We start from the raw sequence: 19,961 nt of genomic DNA on the forward strand, positions 1-19,961 counted from the left end.
GCATCGTATGTATTTTATGTAAATTCTACAAACCCCCTAAAAGCAGGTCATAGAGTTTACCATCAGATTGTGAACTTAAGTGGAGCTGTAACTAAATCTGTATGACTGAGATGCCTGAGTGGAGCAGTTTGAGTCTTGGTGAAGATGACTGAGTTCATTTCTCTATTCATGTTCCTGGGTCGACGGAGAACTGACTGGAGCGGTGTGAGGTAGCTGAAGTGGATCTATCAACTGATATTGATCATAAATGGGCACTCTGGAATGAACTGACAATGCAATTAACTGAATGACCTTGTTTGGCCACTAGATGGCGGTAAGACATTGAGAACCAGTATTCAAGAGACAGGTGGCAGTCAAAAGCTGAAAAGGCAATAAATTCAGGAATAACGGCACCAGAAAGTAATATTCTCTCATGCATACTGTTTTTAATGGAATTCTCCCGTAAGGTGGAGGCAGAAATGTTCACTGTAGCACCGCATCTGCTACTTTTATTTACATATAGTGTGATCCTGAATAGGAGTGAATACACACAAACATCCATCAACACACAAAGTACATATCTCAATATATTGATCATAAAAAAAAAATACAACAGTATAACATCTGAAAGAGACAGTTAAAGCTGGACTATGACGGGTTATGTCTTTGCACAAACAAAAGCATAAGCATTTAAAAGCCGATTTACTCTGATATGAGGAAGTTCAGTATCGAAATCATAATATCGAGCTTTTGTGGTTCAGGTGACAGCTCACATTGTGGAGCCATGGCTACATGTGCAACCAACATACAGACGAGAAGGAAACTTCCCACTTCTACTAAAATCACTTCTTTGCAGATAATACAAAGATTAAATCAAGTCATCTCAACAGCTGCAGGGCAGATTATTGCTTCTGTAATCTGCTGCATGAGCACATCTGACAGTTAACGATGACAACTAAAGCAGCTCTTGATGCAAGTACACTCCAGTCAATGATCAAATTTTGCCAGGCCAATTACTCTGAAGGACTTTTCTGGTTCCAGTTTCCTCGTCCTTTGACTGAATGGGAACCACCACAAGTCAGGTTTATTTTTTTGGGGGGGGGGGTATTTGTTAGCGAGTCAGCTAGCTGTTAGATGGACATTGGCTCTCATCAACACTGCGTAGTAATGACTGACAATGACTAACTTCTGCAGCCTCCAACTTCCAGGAATTAGGAAATAAATTAGATTGTAACTTTGTTATCGTTACTCAGAAGTCAATCGTCAAACCTCTGAGTGATGCTGAAGTGCTAATTTTAGTGGTAAAGCTTTGACCAGATGATTTCATCAAGTCAGACCAAGAAACGTTGGCCTTTGGTCCAGTAAATAACTGCATGAGAGCTGTATTATTGTGCTGCTTCACCTTCTGCCTCAGATACTTCACGAAACATGGATTTATTTTAATTAAGGATAGATCAATGTGACCTTTTGCATATCAAAACTCATACTGAGTACTGATATGATGCCAGTACATTTTTGAAAATAGTCAATTATGTGGAACCAATCAGGATTTTTTTTAAACTTTCACGAAACTATATTTTAACACTTAAACAAACCTGACATCACAACAGAAAACGTAATTTGTGTCACTGTTTTTATCTCTAATATTTGCCAGTTACTGGATAATTTCAGACATTTTGAAAACCCTTAAAAAGAATCAGGGATGAAATGTCAGTTTGATCAGTGACTGAGGATCAAGTGCACCTCATCAGGTTTAAGAGGGTCACAAACCATTGAGACAAGAAATCACTGTTGAAGAAGCTGTCACTGGGAGCATTTTATAAATGACAGCACCTAAAAATAGTTAACATCACATCTAATTAGGACCTGATCTGTTTCACGCAACCAGTATCAGCAGAGAACCTGCAGCGTTTTAAAGTCCACAGATCCAACGTGTTGAAATGAATATAACACACAGACACCAGTCAAACAAGATCGATATCATTCATAACAGTGTGCATTTCTTTTCTGAATACACCCTTTTTGGAGGGGCGGAGTCTGTTTTTAGAGGGAAACAACAGTAACAAGGGGAAGAGATGAAGGTGCCAAGGCAGAAGATTAGTGGGGAAGAAGAAGAAAGGATGTTGTGTTCTTTACTCAAGCGACTGAAGCATGAGGAGCTGTTTGAGGACTTTAGTCTGACTGGTCTCCCTGATCTCTCCTGCAAGGAACATCTCATCCACCACCGTGTACACCTGCGAAGAGCAGAGACAGCCAATCAGAGGACAAAGATGCTCCAACACTGGAGCCTACAAAACGTTAACTGCAGATCACAAAATGTTCAAATACTAGGCAGCAAAAAAAGGCTATAAAACTGTGTCTTGTAGTTTGTTTTAAAAGTTTTGTTTATTTACATATAATACCATAGTCAATGTGATCCAAACCCTTTCACGCTGGTGAAACGCACCCCGATTCCAAATCCTCAATTTGTACCAACAAGAGCTAGTACACACTAGAGGTGCACGCTTCTGTATTTGGGATCGGTACTGGTACTATAACTGGACAAAATAAGTAGTTTGGAATTTAAATTTACAAATAATCTAATCCAAGTCTTCTATCATAGATCAGAGTCATGCTTTTGGGAAGTAAAATACTTGTTTTACAGTTTGTGTTGATGTTTTGTTGGATGATTAGGTTAGCAAAGTACAGCAACACAAATATATTTCTTAAATGTTTTAAGACATGGAAACCAATTGGCTTGATATCAGTATCAGCAAATATAAAAGGTTCCTGCATGAAAAAGTGGTATCATGTGATCCCTATTAAATACTACCCATTACTGTAGTATGGGTTATAAGTAAGCAAGCAAGCACTCACACTATTACACTGCTGCTGCTTTAACCTCCCTTTGAACAACTGCCCAACAGTCATGACATCAAACAGGAGTTTACAAAATGTAGAACTGTTAGAAAAGCATTCCAGCACTGATAGCATCTGAGGTGTACAATTCCGATGGATTTAAAAATTTGGTATTGGGTCTCTGGTCTCGATTCCCATGCCTAGTTCCAGCTGAGCAACAGTTTCAAACTTTTCAATACATCGGTATCGCATAAGTCATCCATCATCGATCCCAGCATGTTTTTCTAACAGTTCCACGTTGTAAAAGCTCATGCGTTAGGATGTCACATGTGACATCACAATATTGAACTCAGCATCCATCAACAGGAAAACAGCTGTACCGATGCTGCAAACCTACGTCAGCCTAGGTTTTTCACACAGAAAATTTATTAGGAATCGATAAACAATCACACTGATCGATACAGAATATTCCATCTCAACATAACAGATTCAAAAGGAGAGGTGACATTCAGATTATGTTTCTCACATGGTTACACCCACCCAAAGAAAATAAAAACTAAAGATTTCTAGCAATGGCGTGCCACAGCGAGGTGACAAATATGGCCGTTGCTTTAAGTGAAGCATGTGGGTAGACATTTGCACCTTTGTTAATTAACACACACGCATAACAGCAGATGTGACTTCAGGCATGTTAACTGGTTGACATTTCATTCTTATGAACGTGTAAAATTATATACTCGCCCACGCCATAATGATATTGCTGAATCTCAGTGCAGGAACGATGCAGCTGTGAGTCACAGTTACCATGGTTTTTTAATCAAAGGGTTTTTTTAAGCCAGATTTGTTTGAGGCATTTTATAAACCGTATTCTGAAGCTGTTCAACAGGCATCCCCAACCCTGCTCCTGGAGAGCACCTGCCCAGCATGTTTTTCAACTCTCTCTACTCCACCCACACTTAATTAACTCAGCCAATCAAGAGCTGGGAAACGCCAGGTGTGACTAGAGCAGGTAGACATGGAAAATATGCAGGACAGGTGCTCTCCAGGAGCAGGGTTGGAGAAGCCTGCTGTAGAGTCTGTGGCAAGAATCAACTTCTCATTATCACTTACCTTGTAGAAGTTGAACACGAGGTCCAACTCGCACACATTATGAAAATACTCATTCAGTACCTAACAGAAGAGAGAAACCACACAGGGCCTTAATTTAGGATGACAACTACAGATTACTGGGGAGAAAAGAATGATTAATTTTTCAGACTATAAACTGCCAAAGAGATTAAAACTTTTCCAATAAAATTTTAGAAAGCTGAAGTCTTAAAATGATGCATTTCGTCTGCAAAACGACACTAGAAAATGTATGAATGGCTATTTATAGCAAGACTCATTTATGCGCATTCTCAGTTTATACAGTAGTGTTCAGAATATTAGTAGTGCTATGTGACTAAAAACATTAATCCAAGTTTTGAGTATATTTCTTATTGTTACATGGGAAACAAGGTACCAGTAGATTCAGTAGATTCTCACAAATCCAACAAGACCAAGCATTCATCATATGCACACTCTTAAGGCTAAAAAGTAGAAAAGGGGGTGTTCACAATAATAGTAGTGTGGCATTCAGTCAGTGAGTTCGTCAGTTTCGTGGAACAAACAGGTGTGAATCAGGTGTCCCCTATGTAAGGATGAAGCCAGCACCTGTTGAACATGCTTTTCTCTTTGAAAGCCTGAGGAAAATGGGATGTTCAAGGCATTGTTCAGAAGAAGAGCGTAGTTTGATTAAAAAGTTGATTGGAGAGGGGAAAACTTATACACAGGTGCAAAAAAATTATAGGCTGTTCATCTACAATGATCTCCAATGCTTTAAAATGGACAAAAAACCAGAGATGCGTGGAAGAAAACGGAAAACAACCATCAAAATGGATAGAAGAATAACCAGAATGGCAAAGGCTCACCCATTGATTAGCTCCAGGATGATCAAAGACAGTCTGGAGTTACCTGTAAGTGCTGTGACAGTTAGAAGACGCCTGTGTGAAGCTAATTTATTTGCAAGAATCCCCCGCAAAGTCCCTCTGTTAAATAAAAGACGTGCAGAAGAGGTTACAATTTGCCAAAGAACACATCAACTGGCCTAAAGAGAAATGGAGGAATATTTTGTGGACTGATGAGAGTAAAATTGTTCTTTTTGGGTCCAAGGGCCGCAGACAGTTTGTGAGACGACCCCCAAACTCTGAATTCAAGCCACAGTTCACAGTGAAGACAGTGAAGCATGGTGGTGCAAGCATCATGATATGGGCATGTTTCTCCTACTATGGTGTTGGGCCTATATATTGCACACCAGGTATCATGGATCAGTTTGGATATGTCAAAATACTTGAAGAGGTCATGTTGCCTTATGCTGAAGAGGACATGCCCTTGAAATGGGTGTTTCAACAAGACAATGACCTCAAGCACACTAATAAATGAGCAAAATCTTGGTTCCAAACCAACAAAATTAATGTCTCACAGATGTGAAGAAATCATGAAAAACTGTGGTTATACAACTAAATACTAGTTTAGTGATTCACAGGATTGCTAAAAAAGCAGTTTGAACATAATACTTTTGAGTTTGTAGCGTCAACAGCAGATGCTACTATTATTGTGAACACCCCCTTTTCTACTTTTTTTTTTTACTAACAGCCCAATTTCATAGCCTTCAGAGTGTGCATATCATGAATGCTTGGTCTTGTTGGATTTGTGAGAATCTACTGAATCTACTGGTACCTTGTTTCCCATGTAACAATAAGAAATATACTCAAAACCTGGATTAATCTTTTTAGTCACATAGCACTACTATTATTCTGAACACTACTGTGTGTATATATATATTTGATTTAATAAAAATAAAGATACTGAGATTAGAAAGAGAAACAAGTGTTAATGCATTCAAATTTTGCAAAGTTGATGATAAAATGACTCGTGACTGAGCTGCTACAAGCTTCCACTTAGTTACCAAGGTTACGGCACATTACCATAAAACATCTCAACTGAAGACACCTTGGTCCTTGCATGAATGGCCATTGTTTTTTATTCAGAACTAACAGTTCTAAGAATCTTCAAATGTGTCATATCAGCATCTTCCAGTACACAAGTCTGAACATGATGTAAACACCTACATGAATTGTATTGCTTTTTTATTTCTCATTGTATTTAAATTTTATATCCTGAGAACATTCTGAGACTCAGACAGCAACATGTTTACAAGTCGTTAAACAGTTAACAACAGCGTATCATTGCTGTTGAGAAAAATTGTTTCTCTGAAAATATTGACATTCATTTTACACGGGGATGCCATAAAGGATTCGTGTTTTTTTAGTCCTGTTCATCTCTGGATTATGGCATCTGTGATATAAACAACCACCCAGGAGCACCGAATTACACAAACCTATAAAACTATTTTAATACCTTTCCTGTACTTCTTTTGTGTGTAAGAGCTAATGGCACCACATTATGAGAGGAGAGGTGGCCAGAGGAAAACAATTATGGTTCCCTCTTCAGTCTACTGCACCGCAATACTCTATGGGAACTATCGCTGTAGCAAGTCTCGAAAGAATTCATGTAGGCATTAATTAACTGATGACTACTAACAGTGTCCACCTCCATGAGCGTTGCTATCTCAACTCACATCAGAGCAACATAAAGAAGCCATTGAAGGTTGAGTTTGCTCCCTGCCATCGTGTTAGACATATTAAAAAGGCGGATGTTAGAAAGGTTTCATGTCTGGAACTAAACTTCTTAAACTCCACCCGGTCCATCAGTGTCATATGGCAAACCCAAAATCTTAAAATAAAGAAATAAGTTCCAGTAGCATTTCTAATGCAGGTCTGTGAATGTTGATATTTACCAGAGAGCTACATGTATTCATTCATTGTTTCACACTTTTTTCCAATGTTGCTACATCAGTTGTATTTGTCTCTGAAGTTGGATGATGTGAAGATATTCTTGAATTTAATAAAACTGAGGCAAGAACTAATTAAAATATCTGGACACCTACAACATCATAAATGACGATATGCTGGAATATATTTACTTTTTGTTGCCATAGCAATTTTATGGAACATGAACACCAACGGCAGAAAAATGTAGTCATGAAACAGATCAGAGCAGACAGAGAGATTATCAGGAAAACTACAAACTGTACCTGAGCCAGGTTCCATTAACTACCGTATAAAAACTACTGTATGGCCCTTTACAGCAACCAAAGGATAACCAAAGTGTTTTACAGTGCAATCAAGAAATAAAATTCAAGGGGATAAAAGTAAACATACAATAAAATAAAAGCCACAAAAAGTAAAAAAAAAAAAAAAAGTCACAACCTTACATGGTATTAAAAGCCATTTTGAATAAATGAGTCTTGAGCTTTGATTTAAAAAGTGCTAAGTCAGTAACAGTGTGTAAATCAGGGGCTAAGTTCTTCCACAGTGTGGGGCCAGCTACCGTCAAAGAACGTGCACCCCAAAGCTTGTATTTTGACCTCCAGACTTCAAAATAACGTTGACCAGATGATCTCAATGCTCTGTTGTAATTGCGGAGAATTAAAATCTCAGACAGATAAGACAGGGCAAGGCCATTAACGACTTTAAAAACTAATATTAAATCAATTCTAAAATGAAGTGGAAGCCAGTGGAGTCAGTAAAGAAAAAAAGAAACAGCAGTATTAGACACAAGTTGGAGGTGTGGAAGGGATGACTGGTTAACACCAGCATAGAGTGTGTTACAGTAATCAAGTCTGGAGATGATAAAAGCATGAACAGCCATCTCAAGACAATATGTCTATCAGTGTGCAATCTTTCACTCTGAGTAGACCTTCACTGGCCTTTTCAATGTTCCACTCTGTGTAGTCAGCCGCTGCCAAATTCACTTTTTGTAATTAGTAATTACTGTGTTATTTTACTATTGAAGACAGTAGATGACAGCATCCAAACCTGATCCCTGTCAAGAGTTACACAAAAATAAACCAAAATTAATAAACACCAGGCAAACTTACAATGCATCCAGAAAGTATTCACAGTGCTTCACTTTTTCCACATTTTGTTATGTTACAGCCTTATTCCAAAATGGAGTAAATTTTTTCCTCAAACGTCTACTCACAACACCCCATAATAACAACATGAAAAAGTTTTGTTTTGTTTTTTTGTTGTTGTTGGGTTTTTTGTTGTCGTTTGTTTTTTTGCAAATTTATTAAAAATAAAAAAAAAAACAACTAAGAAATCACATGTACAAAAGTACTCACACCTTTGGATTCAGGTCTGGGCCACTCAAGGACATTCACAGAGTTGTCCTGAAGCCACTCCTTTGATATCTTGGCTGTGTGCTTAGGGTTATTGTCCTGCTGAAAGATGAACCGTTGCCCCAGTCTGAGGTCAAGAGCGCTCTGGAGCAGGTTTTTATCCAGGATGTCTCTGTACATTGCTGCATTCATCTTTCCCTCAATCCTGACTAGTCTCCCAGTTCCTGCTGCTGAAAAACATCCCCACAACATGATGCTGCTGCCACCATGCTTCACTGTAGGGATGATGCCTGGTTTCCTCCAAACATGATGCCTGTCATTCACGCCAAAGAGTTCAATCTTTGTCTCATCAGACCAGAGAATTTTGTTTCTCCTGGTCTGAGAGTCCTTCAGGTGCCTTTTGTCAAACTCCAGGTGGGCTGCCATGTGCCTTTTACTAAGGAGTGGCTTCTGTCTGGCCGCTCTACCATACAGGCCTGATTGGTGGATTGCTATAGAGATGGTTGTCCTTCTGGAAGGTTCTCCTCTCTCCACAGAGGAATGCTGGAGCTCTGACAGAGTGATCATCAGGTTCGTGGTCACCTCCCTGGCTAAGGCCCTTCTTCCCTGATCACTATGCTTAAACGGGCAGCCAGCTCTAGGAAGAGTCCTGGTGGAGCTGAACTTCTTCCATGTACAGATGATGGAGGTCACTGTGCTCATTGGGACCTTCAAAGCAGCAGAAATGTTTCTGTATCCTTCCCCAGATTTGTGCCTCGAGACAATCCTGTCTCAGAGGTATACAGACAATTCCTTTGACTTCATGCTTGATCTGTGGGACCTAATATGTAGACAGGTGTGTGTCTTTCCAAATCATGTCCAATCAACTGAGTTTAGCCCAGGTGGACTTCAATTAAGCTGTGGAAACATCTCAAGGATGATCAGTGGAAACAGGATACACCTGAGCTCAATTTTGAGTTTCATGGCAAAACCTGTGAATACTTATATACATGTGATTTCTTAGTTGTTTATATATATATATATATATATATATATATATATATATATATATATGACATTATGGGGTACTGTGTGTAGAATTTTAAGGAAAAAATAAATTTCATCCATTTTGAAATAAGGCTGTAACATCAAATGTGGAAAAAGTGAAGCACTATGAAGACTTTCTGGATGCACTGTAGTCTAATATATTTTGGTGTCTGTAACCAGTTGCTTGTCATGCTCAATGTTTCAACTCTGAATTATTTCAACTGTTAACTAGTTTACGATCCACTTTGTTTAAAGAAAGGGGCTTGCTCTGAATGTAGAGATGACAGCAGTGGAAAAAAAAAAAAAAAAATGAGACCTAAAATTATCTTCCTGATAATCTAGAAGCTCTGAAATGCAGAAACTCCAACTTTCCATATTCAAAATGACTCCTCTCGTAGTATTTGGCAGGGATGCAGCAGTTTTCTAGCTTGGCAGATAGTTCTGCAGGAAATTCTGGAGGAAATCACTGAAGAAATGAACAAACTGAAAATATGGTTTGACAAACAAATTGTTATTAAACTTAAATAAAACAAAACTAAGGTTATTTGGGAACTGCAGAAGCAATGAGCAAGTACAAATATAGACCGATGGGGTGCAGATTGAAAGGGTTAATAAAAATAAATTTCTTGGGGCAATAATAGATGAGAAAATCAACTGGAAACCACACATTAAATATATACAAACCAAATTATCAAGAAGCATTTTAATGTTAAACAAAAAAAGCAAAACATGTTCTGGATCACAAATCACTCCGCTTTCTATACTGTTCCACTGTCTTACCGGATTTCAATTACTGTGCAGAGATCTGCAGCAATAACTATATGAGCTCGATAAAATCACTAACTATTTTTCAAAAAAGGGCAATAGGGGTCATTCATAATGTCGCTATCAACACCAGACTTACTCACTCTTTTTAAAGTCAAAAATATTAAAATTAACAACGGAAAATTCCAAACAGCACAAATCTTGTACAAAGCAAAAAAATAACCTTTTACCAAAAAGCATACAGAAATTGTTCGGGGATCGAAAGGAGGGATATTAATTAACAGGGAAAAAACAACTTTTGAACTAGAAGCACTCAGAGAGTGCAAACCTCCGCCAAGGCCATGGGGTCACTGACGCCCTAACATCTAGATGCTGTGGAATCACTGAACCTAAAAAAGTCTAACAATGATGTTTGCTCAGTAGTAAAAAAGGTTTCATCTGCTGTGACTGGATAGCATGTGTCCTTAGCGCTTGGCATCACAGTTTATTGCAACTTGCACCTTTCCCAGAAGCTACTGTCATCTGAGCACTGATATTGATATTGCATGTGCTTATAGATGAAAACAAATAGACAAAATTCAATTTATTATTCAACTAAACTGTAAATATATGAATTTTTTTAACATTATGAAACACTTCTCTAAACAAGGCCATAGGGTCACTGACCCTAAAGAGATTCCCTCCTTGGCACAGTGATCTATTCAACAATTCAGTGTTACAACCAAAACTATGATACATACACTTTTCTTTCCTGTATTTTGACATCCTTGAACATACCACTAGAACTTGGAATCACTTTTATGTCTTTATTAGTTCAAAGGTTATTGTATAAAAACGATTTTTCGGTAATGGCGGTTTTCTTCTGGATCTAGCTCATAACATTTGAAGCTACATCAAATCTGATGACACCTTACTGAATCAGTACAGATTCAGCTACAATTTGGTGTTAGTTGTGCATCTCTAGCTTCATTTGCCACCTCACACTGACACATTTTCTATTTTCCCTATATTTTTTGCATATTCTGGATCACCAGAGCTGGAATCCGGATCCGATCATCACCAAACTTTGTTGTTTGATAGAAGATTTGACTATGTTACACCCTAATTTTTTTTCGAGCCTTTCTGCCTTGTTTTTGTGGAGTTAGAAACTAGAATGTCAAAATTCCCCCTATCCCGCAATGGTGAAGAATCCTTTAAAAAATTCCTGGATCCGGATCGTGATCCGGATCACCACTAAAATCACTTAATCACTTGTTCCTCTTGTCATTTCCAACCACTCCACAAAATTTCATCAAAATCCGTTCAAAACGTTTTGAGTTATCCTGCTGACAAACAGACAAACAAACGCGACCGAAAACATAACCTCCTTGGCGGAGGTGAAAATCCATACAAACAACAAAAGATTCTGCATTTCATTTTGTGGGGTGAGACTGTGGAACAGTGTGGGTGAGGAGTTAAAGCAGTGTCCAAATATTCAACTGTTTAAAAATATATATATAAAGAATGTGTTTTCACAGGATACAGAGATGAAGTGGAGGTGTGTTATCATTGTTAGTTTTATCTTTTCTGTTGTGTTTTATCAGGTTCTTTTTGTCTGTCTTTTTCTAAAATTGCATTGTAACATTACTATTATTACTGCTGCTGTTGCTATTATTATTATTATCATGATTGTTAACAGTAGTACTTTTAAGGAGGTAGGAAAGGGGTGGGATTCGATAAATTTAGACTTCTTCCCAGTCCTTTTTGAACAAACTTTATATTGGCTATTGTTGTTTTACTTTTTATTATGTTATTATTACAATACATAAATAGAAATAAATGAATAATACAATTTGTAATGCATTTGACTCTGTAATGCTAACTTTAACACTGAAAATGCCATAGACATGCTAATGCGTTAGCATCGCTCCCATTTTTAAGTTACAAAATACAACTATTAACTGTTTCAGAAGACCATAACAGGTCAGTTTACCATAAAAAGATAAGTATTACTCACAGACATATGCTCTCAAGGTGCCTGCTGTAAAAAACACTAAATGCAGCACTGAACACTTCCTCCTGATCACTGATCTCAAAAAAAGACAGAAAAAAGCAGAAATCTGCCAAAAACTGGAGATTTTTTCATCGCTGTGAATGTTTTCGGGTACCTTAATTGACTGGTAACATAGTAATAAGATGAACTAACAGTGAAACTCATGTGAATTCATACAGACATAATTAATATCTGTATGCAGAGCCAACAACTGAAGTATTTTACCAAGGAATAAAGAACATTTGATTTTTCCACCACCATGACATTTAAGCCCAGTCTGCATTTTCCATAACAATGCTGGTTTAATATTAAAGCAGTGGAAAAGAAAATGTAGAGTAAATCACTGACAGAAATTCCAGAAAAACAAACAGACCATGAAAAATAAGTTATCGCATGCAACTTACTCAGTAGCTCTACACATCAGGTTTTGTTCGGTTTACCTCGACAAAGTTGTGGATTCCTTCCAGGTATGCCAGATTGTTGTCAGTCACATCCACACAAATACAGAAGTACAGGCCAGCATAGCGGCGGTAAATTATCTTGAAGTTCCTAAACTGTGAAAACGACACAAATACAGCCTGTCAACAGCGTTATCACAACATACAACAGACTTCATGTAAAACACATCCATTGCTGTATACAATACATATGACCATACTTATTTATTACCACCAATTTAACAACTTTTACAAAAAAAAAAGTGACCAACAAGAAAGCAAACTATAACTACTTTTGAAGTGGTTAGTGGAAGTAACGTGGAACAAATGTCAAGATTTTCCAAGGTTACGTATCTCTGCTGATGAAAACATAAACAATATTTTTTGATTAGTGTCTGAATTTTAGACTTACAATTTTTATTTTACATTGAAGTTTCCTTTTGAGGAATACTACAAAGTTATCCACATTTTCACTCATGCTTTTGTGTCATCCAGCGTTAACTATTGTAAGTTGCACTTTTGGGCCTGCCACTTAAAGAAGTCTTCAGATAATTATGCATCTGCTCTAATTTTGACACAATTGGCGCATATTACCTCGGTGTTATTTTCACTGGATGCCTCTTCATGCAAAGGCAGATTTTAAGATTCTCTTACTACTAAATACTGAATGGTTGTGTGCCATTCAATACAACTGAGTTGTGTAAACCACGTGTCCAAATGCCTAAGATGGCACCATCCAGACATGGCTGACCCTCATAATTTCTTAGGGCCCCTTCACACATAGTGCGAATAAAGTACAACTCAAGGCGACTACAGCAGTTTTTCACATCGCACAGCTGCTGAAAATAAAAATAAAAATTACATGCCACCTACGGGACTCAAACCCGTGCCTTCCAAAAGCTCTGATTGCCAGTTAGAAACTTTACCACTGAGCTACGATCACTGTCCTGTATAAGCTGCAGAACCTGACTAATATGAGGAAGGAGACTGACATATTTAAAATGAAAGAAACCCACACACACAAATATGATCCGTCTGTTCCTCTGGTGATGACCCATGGTCACAGACATACAGCCATGAAATGACATGAATGAGAAGCAGTTCCCTCGTCTCATGTCCACATCTGCTGGTCCGGTGCATCCAGCTGGCCCGCGCATGTTCTGCCCGACATGTGTGTGTTGTGGACGGTGCACCGCAGCACAGACACCGCATCATGTGGAACAGAGTTCACGTGGGTGACGTGACAGCCATATTACCCGCTGTGTGTTCTGACCTAACGGTCCGATTAAACCTGGGGGTAGCCTATCAATGTGCACGCCATGCACGTGCTCGCTCGCTGCAGCCCGTCACCACAGTGATATGTTTTTTTATGTCCACGTGATGACAGCAAGCAGACACATGCACATCACAGTGGGCAGTTGTTAGTTCATGTCTGTCAAAAAAAAAAACCTGTTATGTTAATAGTGCGAATGGCCACACATGTTCTAAGTGCCATGCGAGCGGTGTTAGATGTTCATGCGTGTCACCTGGAATTTGGCCGACACCTCACACTTTGTCTTTCAGCCCCTGGTGTGCAAATAACTGTAGCAACAGGTGTATGAGGCGTTGGAGGCAGCTACGATTTTACACGTTTTGCACAATTCCTGCTTCATGCGCACTTTATGCGCAAATCCACCAAATTCGCACTATGTGTGAAAGGCCCCTTAAAGGTGTAATCCCATTTTCATTTCAAAATTTACATAATATTGAAATCTAATTAATAAATAACCTTTATTTCTGTGGAATATCATAAAATTACAAGGGCATTTTATTGGTGGTAAAGTCTACCTTTTAGGCTGCATTCCACAGCAAGTTTGCCCCATGAGATCTTGAAGAGAACTTGCAGGTATTGCAAGTGCAAACTTCAAAGTTCATGCTCCATTGTATGGAACTGGGAACTCAGAATTTGTGACTTACCATCCACAAAAAAAGTTTGTTTCCTCAGTGACAAATTTTAGCAAACTAAATAAAAATGAAATTTTTTTTAAATGTGACTAATGTTTTGACAACACTGGTCTACAGTCGAAATGCTTCTGAAATAAATGTAGTCAAACTTCACTAATGTTGGGCCACTGAGAATGAAAATGATGTTTGAAATGGTTGAATGGCTCTAGTTTTAAGATATGTTACTACTATGCTAAGGGTTACCTTTTTATGATGTTTAAAGTGTTAAAAAAAAAAGGTGAAATATTATCATATGAACAGTCAGAGAAACATGAAAAGACCTATGTGTGCGATTTATCACGAAAACTATCAACACAACATAGTTATGTAGACCTAAAATGTAAAAACTTAAATATCTTCAAAACAGTAGCCAACCAGTCATTTTTATTGTCATATTTGAATTCAGCATGCCAAAATCCATCGTAAATAGCACATTATATTTCTGAAGCAGACAAATTCTTGTAAACCAGTGCAATCTGTCCAGGAGATTAGCAGCTAAACTTTTCTAAGAAATTTATCCACATATTAACTAGAGTTCTTCTTCACAGGATTGACGGGGTCCTATATTTATTAGCTGTCTCAATCAGTTTTTTTTTTTTGTTTTGTTTTTTTGTTTTTGTTTCCACGCCCTTTTTTTAATCCATGGTGTACATATGGTGTAGCACTGCCCTTTGACCAGCATGCTGGCATCTTGTCATTTTAACACATGGTCCAAAATTCAACATTTTTTCAAGATGGCATCATAAAACATGGCATCATAATATTGTGAATACATTATATTTTAACTATCAATGACTTATAACTAGGAACAAAAATGAATCGGTGACAAAGAAAATCCTTTTGATGACTTAAATTGTGAAACTCCAAAGGGATTACAGCTATACGAGGTCTACTAGAAAAGTATCCTACCTTTTTATTTTTTTCAAAAACTATACGGATTTGAATCACGTGCGATTACATCAGCCAACCTTGAACCCTCGTGCGCATGCGTGAGTTTTTTCACGCCTGTCGGTGTGTGAAATTCAAGAATGAAATGTAGTCACCAAAAGCATTAAAATCCAAGTTTATATATATATATATATCAGCTGAACTGTGCTGTTTCTTTTTTCTCCCTTGTTTCAGAGGCCATAAATAGCAACTGTCAGCTCACTGTCGTGCTGATAATCATTCGAGTACATTTGTTTAATGAAGCTGCTGTAATTTAAGAAATTCATCAAATGTAAATGAAGAAATTCATCAAAATATCGACGTAAATTGCAAAGGTGTTTTGCTTCTTTCATCGTCCATCCACCTCAAGTTCAAAGCGCTGTTTTCTAAGCAAGGCAGAAAGAATTGTACATGACACCGGACCTTTAGCCGCATATGGTACGGATACAGACATATTTGCGCATTCTGATTGGACGGTAAGACACCCTCCGTATCTTTAGAATGGTCTCTGTAGATACGGGTCCATACCCGTAGCCACTGCCTTCCCAAAAACTGAGCAAACAACGAATTTCCATGCACACACAAAAGATCACAGGACCCCAAAATTGAGAATAAAGGATGACTTGACTTCCATACCTCCACAAAGTTGGTGTGCTTGGCATCCCGAACAGTTACCACAGCATGCACTTCCTCAATCAACTTCTGTTTTTCATCATCGTCAAACTGCATGTACCATTTGGCCAGTCGCGTCTTTCCTGCTCGGTTCTGAATCAGGATGAAGCGGATCTACATGGAAGAATTTCACAAGAACAGAGATTAAAACTGAAATCAGAAATGGGTTGCAACTGTCTCTTATTTGTGATTATTCTCATTCATTTTTAGTTCATACTCCAGAAAAGTGTCCCAGTTCAACATCTGAAAAGCCAGAAATCTAAAACTTTTCACTTAAAAATTTGTCATGACTAAAATAAACAAATAAATACAAAGGTGTCCTAACATTCCAAGTTGAACAACCTACAAATACTATCTTGTATCCATTTAGCATAAATGACTAGCTTCGGCATTAGCATAATTATCTTTTGACAAAGTAACACAAGCTGAATCATGCCTATTCTTAAAGACATAACCGAACCAGATATCTGACAAACAAAACTACTGCAAGACTAATTTATTTGCAGTACTTGATCGATACTTGCTAGCGCTAACACGCTATTAGCAAATAAGACATGCATGCATTCGTATCGTACTTACCATTTTCTTCTCCTAAATATACACCTTAGAGACTTCAAAAATAAACCACGTCTCCTAAAAATTAGACTGCTTTTTCATAAATTCATCAGTAATGTATTTTCGACCGCTTATCCGCTCCTCAAGCTAACAGGAAGCGTAAGAAAAAAAAAAAAAAAAGCTAATGTATGTTGCATGACGGGTAATGTAGTGTTAATTGCTCGGTTTATAACCAAGTCAAGGCAACATGCCACTACAAGAACCAGAGTTCCTTTTGGGCTCTCCTGTTGCATTGGGTCACATGCGAATATATGCTGAATGTGTATTGCTTTGAATTGAATGTCATCGTTTTTAGTTTTTTGTCCTTGACTTGAATTTGCACAATGTCTTACATATATATTCAAAGGTACAGTAATAAAGTTCATTCATTGGCGAGTGCTGTATTCATTCATTTTATGGTTCCTGTAGGAAAAAGAGAACATAAATTGCTCCCACAGTCTTTTTTTATTCTTCTCATTTACTTTTTCATTTAATACTTGTCTCGTTTGTTTAAGTCTTGTTCTTGACCCTCCTGTTTCTTTTCTGTTTATTTTTTATTACAAGTTATTTTTGAATAAGCATATGCTTCTTCCCTTTCGGATATGTTGTTACGTTGACATTGTTCTTTTGTAGAAATGACCTGGTTCTGGATGGCAACCACCCAGACAGACATCCTCCCCTCTCATCTGTCTGCTGCAGCCAGGTTGCTGGGGTCGACGCTCGGTCACCAACACACTGGATCATGCCCAGAGAAGAGTGTCACATAGGCAGATGTTGCAGCTGGTGTTCCCTTAAAGTGCAAGCAGCCATTTCAATGGTAACCAAGTATCCTCCAAAGAAATGTAGTACCAAGACCTCCAGGCAATACTTTAGGTTACTGGTTAGTGTCCAAGTCTCACAACAATAAATTAAGACTGAAAGCACCAGGACTCTAAAGACTTGGACCTTTGCTCTCCCGCAAAGATATCAGTATCCCCAAACACCTCTCTATTCAGCAACCTCATGATTCTATAAGCTCTTCCCAGGTGTCTCTCGATCTCAAAGGGTGGACTCAGAGACATGTAAGAAGTAAGTCCTAAATGGATACTGTGGCCAATGCTTGTCCCTGCATGAAGCATATAAAAGTCTACAACTCCGCCAGGACAGGACACTAATCCATCATAGACTACCTCCCCATCCAACCCTGGTACACATATACAGCTTGGTAGACTTGGACGATGCAGATGAAGAGTCTTGTCCAAGGAAATGGGTAGCCTGAAAGCCACACCTGGAATCAAACCCTGCTCTCTATTGTTATCTTCAAGTCCTATCCCACAGAAACACCTGTTCTGCTTGAGATGTGAATGTCACTTCAATTCCCCGTCCCTTCAAATGATGAACATCCCTTCTACTAAGGACGCTGCTATCCCCTGTCATATTTAATATTATTATTTCCCAAGGGTAGGTGAAGATGCCTACAGTGGTCAGGGATTTGCCATCTATGGTGTAAAAGCAAGAGGTTGACATCTGTGACTGTCTCTGTCATGTGTTCCACATAGTTACAATCCTTCCCTGTCAATGCTACCGGTTGACACGCAGCGATTTGGCATCAACTTTAATGGAAGCTTTCAAAAAAAAAAATTGCCATGATGTTAGATAGCCATACTTTTTACAAAATTCTGCCTTACAAATGTACAACTAGTTCCAAAAACAGCTGGATATAGTTTGAAGACAGTTAACCTTGGTACTACACTTCCTTGATGCAATTTTTAATTTATAAAAATTAGCTATAGATAGCATGGCCATAATTGTGTTATGGCTATAGCTACTGTACCTGAATCCAGTCAGGAACTTCCCACTAGTGCTAGGGTCCACTAGTACTAGTCCTAGTATTAAGGAGAGCATGTTGAAGTTGTTTTTACATTTATGGTAGGCTATATGTTGCACTAAAGTAGGTTAAGTAATGTTACAAAAGTGTGACAATAAAAAAAAAAAATAATAATTATGGTGAATTGGCATTATTTGTTGATTTTCAATTCAACAGATTTATAGTACAATTAAGGGTGATTAATGGTGTATGTCAACAGAATCCTATGTTTTATTTTTGTAAATTGAACAAAACTGGATCTGGTTTGTTAACTATTTGAAAGTATTACATTTATTTGTGAACTTTAAAATCAGTTTGGGGTTCATATACACCATCAAATAACATAAGGAGGTTAGGACCAGTATACCTTCAGACTAGTGGACACTAGGACCAGCGGACCCCAAGATCAGTGGACCCTAGGACTAGTGGGCCCTCCCCATCCAGTCTGTCTGTTAGCTTAATTAGCATGTGTTTTCACAAGACAATTTTAAAAATACAGTTTTGCACCAAATACATTATGCATAACTCATATACCTTTGTAATACCTTAAGTGTTATAATTTAACAAAATCTAATAGTACATAGTCTCAGCAGCGATGGCCTTGTTGATCACCAGGCTAGGCTTTGAAAATGAAAAGAAACATACAAAAAACAAGCTAATTTCAAGCAACATGCAACTGAAACCACACATACTTTGATAAGGAAATAATAGATCCTGTTCCCAATTTGATGAACCAAAGTTCATCAAATTTTAATCAATGTACCATTATTACATGTCCATAAATTTTGAAACTTAAAAGATGATAGCATTTATTGTTTGTATATTTATTGGAAAAACTTATCTATTAATTCACACACTGCATTTTATAGGGTGCCTGTCTAGGCTTTTGCCAAGGTCTCGGAGTAATAACAGGGAAGTAACGCTTAACTTTTGGGTCGCTGTATACAAATTTCTCTATTTGTTTATTGTTTGATTTTGTGGGATGCTGGTTACAATTTTGTCTTGTACTCTTTTAGCCTTTTTGTGGACTTTTTTGTTTTGTTTTTTATTTATTCTTCTGTACAGCACTTTGGTCCACTGTGGTTAATAAATAAAGTTGGTTGGTTGAACTTCAGTTTAGTGACATTTCAGTTATTTGTTCATGTCAGTTCAATTCAATTTATTTATATAGCATCAAATTAAAACTCATGTCACATCAAGGTGTTAAACCTTACCCACCTTATAAGCAAGCACACCGCCAACAGCAGTAAGGAAAAACTCCCTCAAGCGGTTTTTGATTGTAGGATGAAACCTCAAGCAGACCAGCCTTACAGGGGTGATCAAATGCTTTCTCCATATTAAAAAAAAAATAGGAAGTGCCTACTGCCACTGTACTGTGTCAATAGGAGTTCTACGTGTCTATTACTACGTTACCTGGTCGAAGGAATATGATGTTGCTTTGGTCATGACAAAGCGGTTTTGGAAGACTTTTACATGATAGCACTTGTAGATGTGTTGTAGCATAGCATAGCATGTGCCTATGTGTGCATGTAGTACTGTGGTGACTAGAAGACAATGCATTCAAGCAAGGCACGCATAGACCATCATATGCATAAAGTT

At 37.9% G+C, this 19,961-nt stretch overlaps 1 protein-coding gene across 1 annotated transcript; it reads right to left on the minus strand.

Moving 5' to 3' along the window:
- Positions 1-405: 405 nt before the first annotated feature.
- ap2s1 (adaptor related protein complex 2 subunit sigma 1) lies at positions 406-16,663 on the minus strand. Its single transcript, XM_034169245.1, has 5 exons — positions 16,502-16,663; positions 15,887-16,036; positions 12,344-12,457; positions 3,928-3,987; positions 406-2,213 (listed from the first exon to the last, which is right to left on the minus strand). The coding sequence occupies exons 1-5, from the start codon at positions 16,502-16,504 to the stop codon at positions 2,112-2,114; spliced, it is 429 nt and encodes a 142-aa protein (XP_034025136.1). The 5' UTR covers positions 16,505-16,663; the 3' UTR covers positions 406-2,111.
- Positions 16,664-19,961: the final 3,298 nt, after the last annotated feature.

The sequence above is a fragment of the Thalassophryne amazonica genome, chromosome 4 (genome assembly GCF_902500255.1).
Source record: "Thalassophryne amazonica chromosome 4, fThaAma1.1, whole genome shotgun sequence".
NCBI lineage: Eukaryota > Metazoa > Chordata > Actinopteri > Batrachoidiformes > Batrachoididae > Thalassophryne > Thalassophryne amazonica.

Excerpts from the sequence above, each read along its gene's own strand:
- ap2s1 (XM_034169245.1), bottom strand. Across the intron at positions 12,458-15,886 it reads AGCACACCAACTTTGTGGAG|TTTAGGAACTTCAAGATAAT; the intron begins GTATGGAAGTCA and ends TCGTTTTCACAG. Across the intron at positions 2,214-3,927 it reads TCGTGTTCAACTTCTACAAG|GTGTACACGGTGGTGGATGA; the intron begins GTAAGTGATAAT and ends TGCTCTTCGCAG.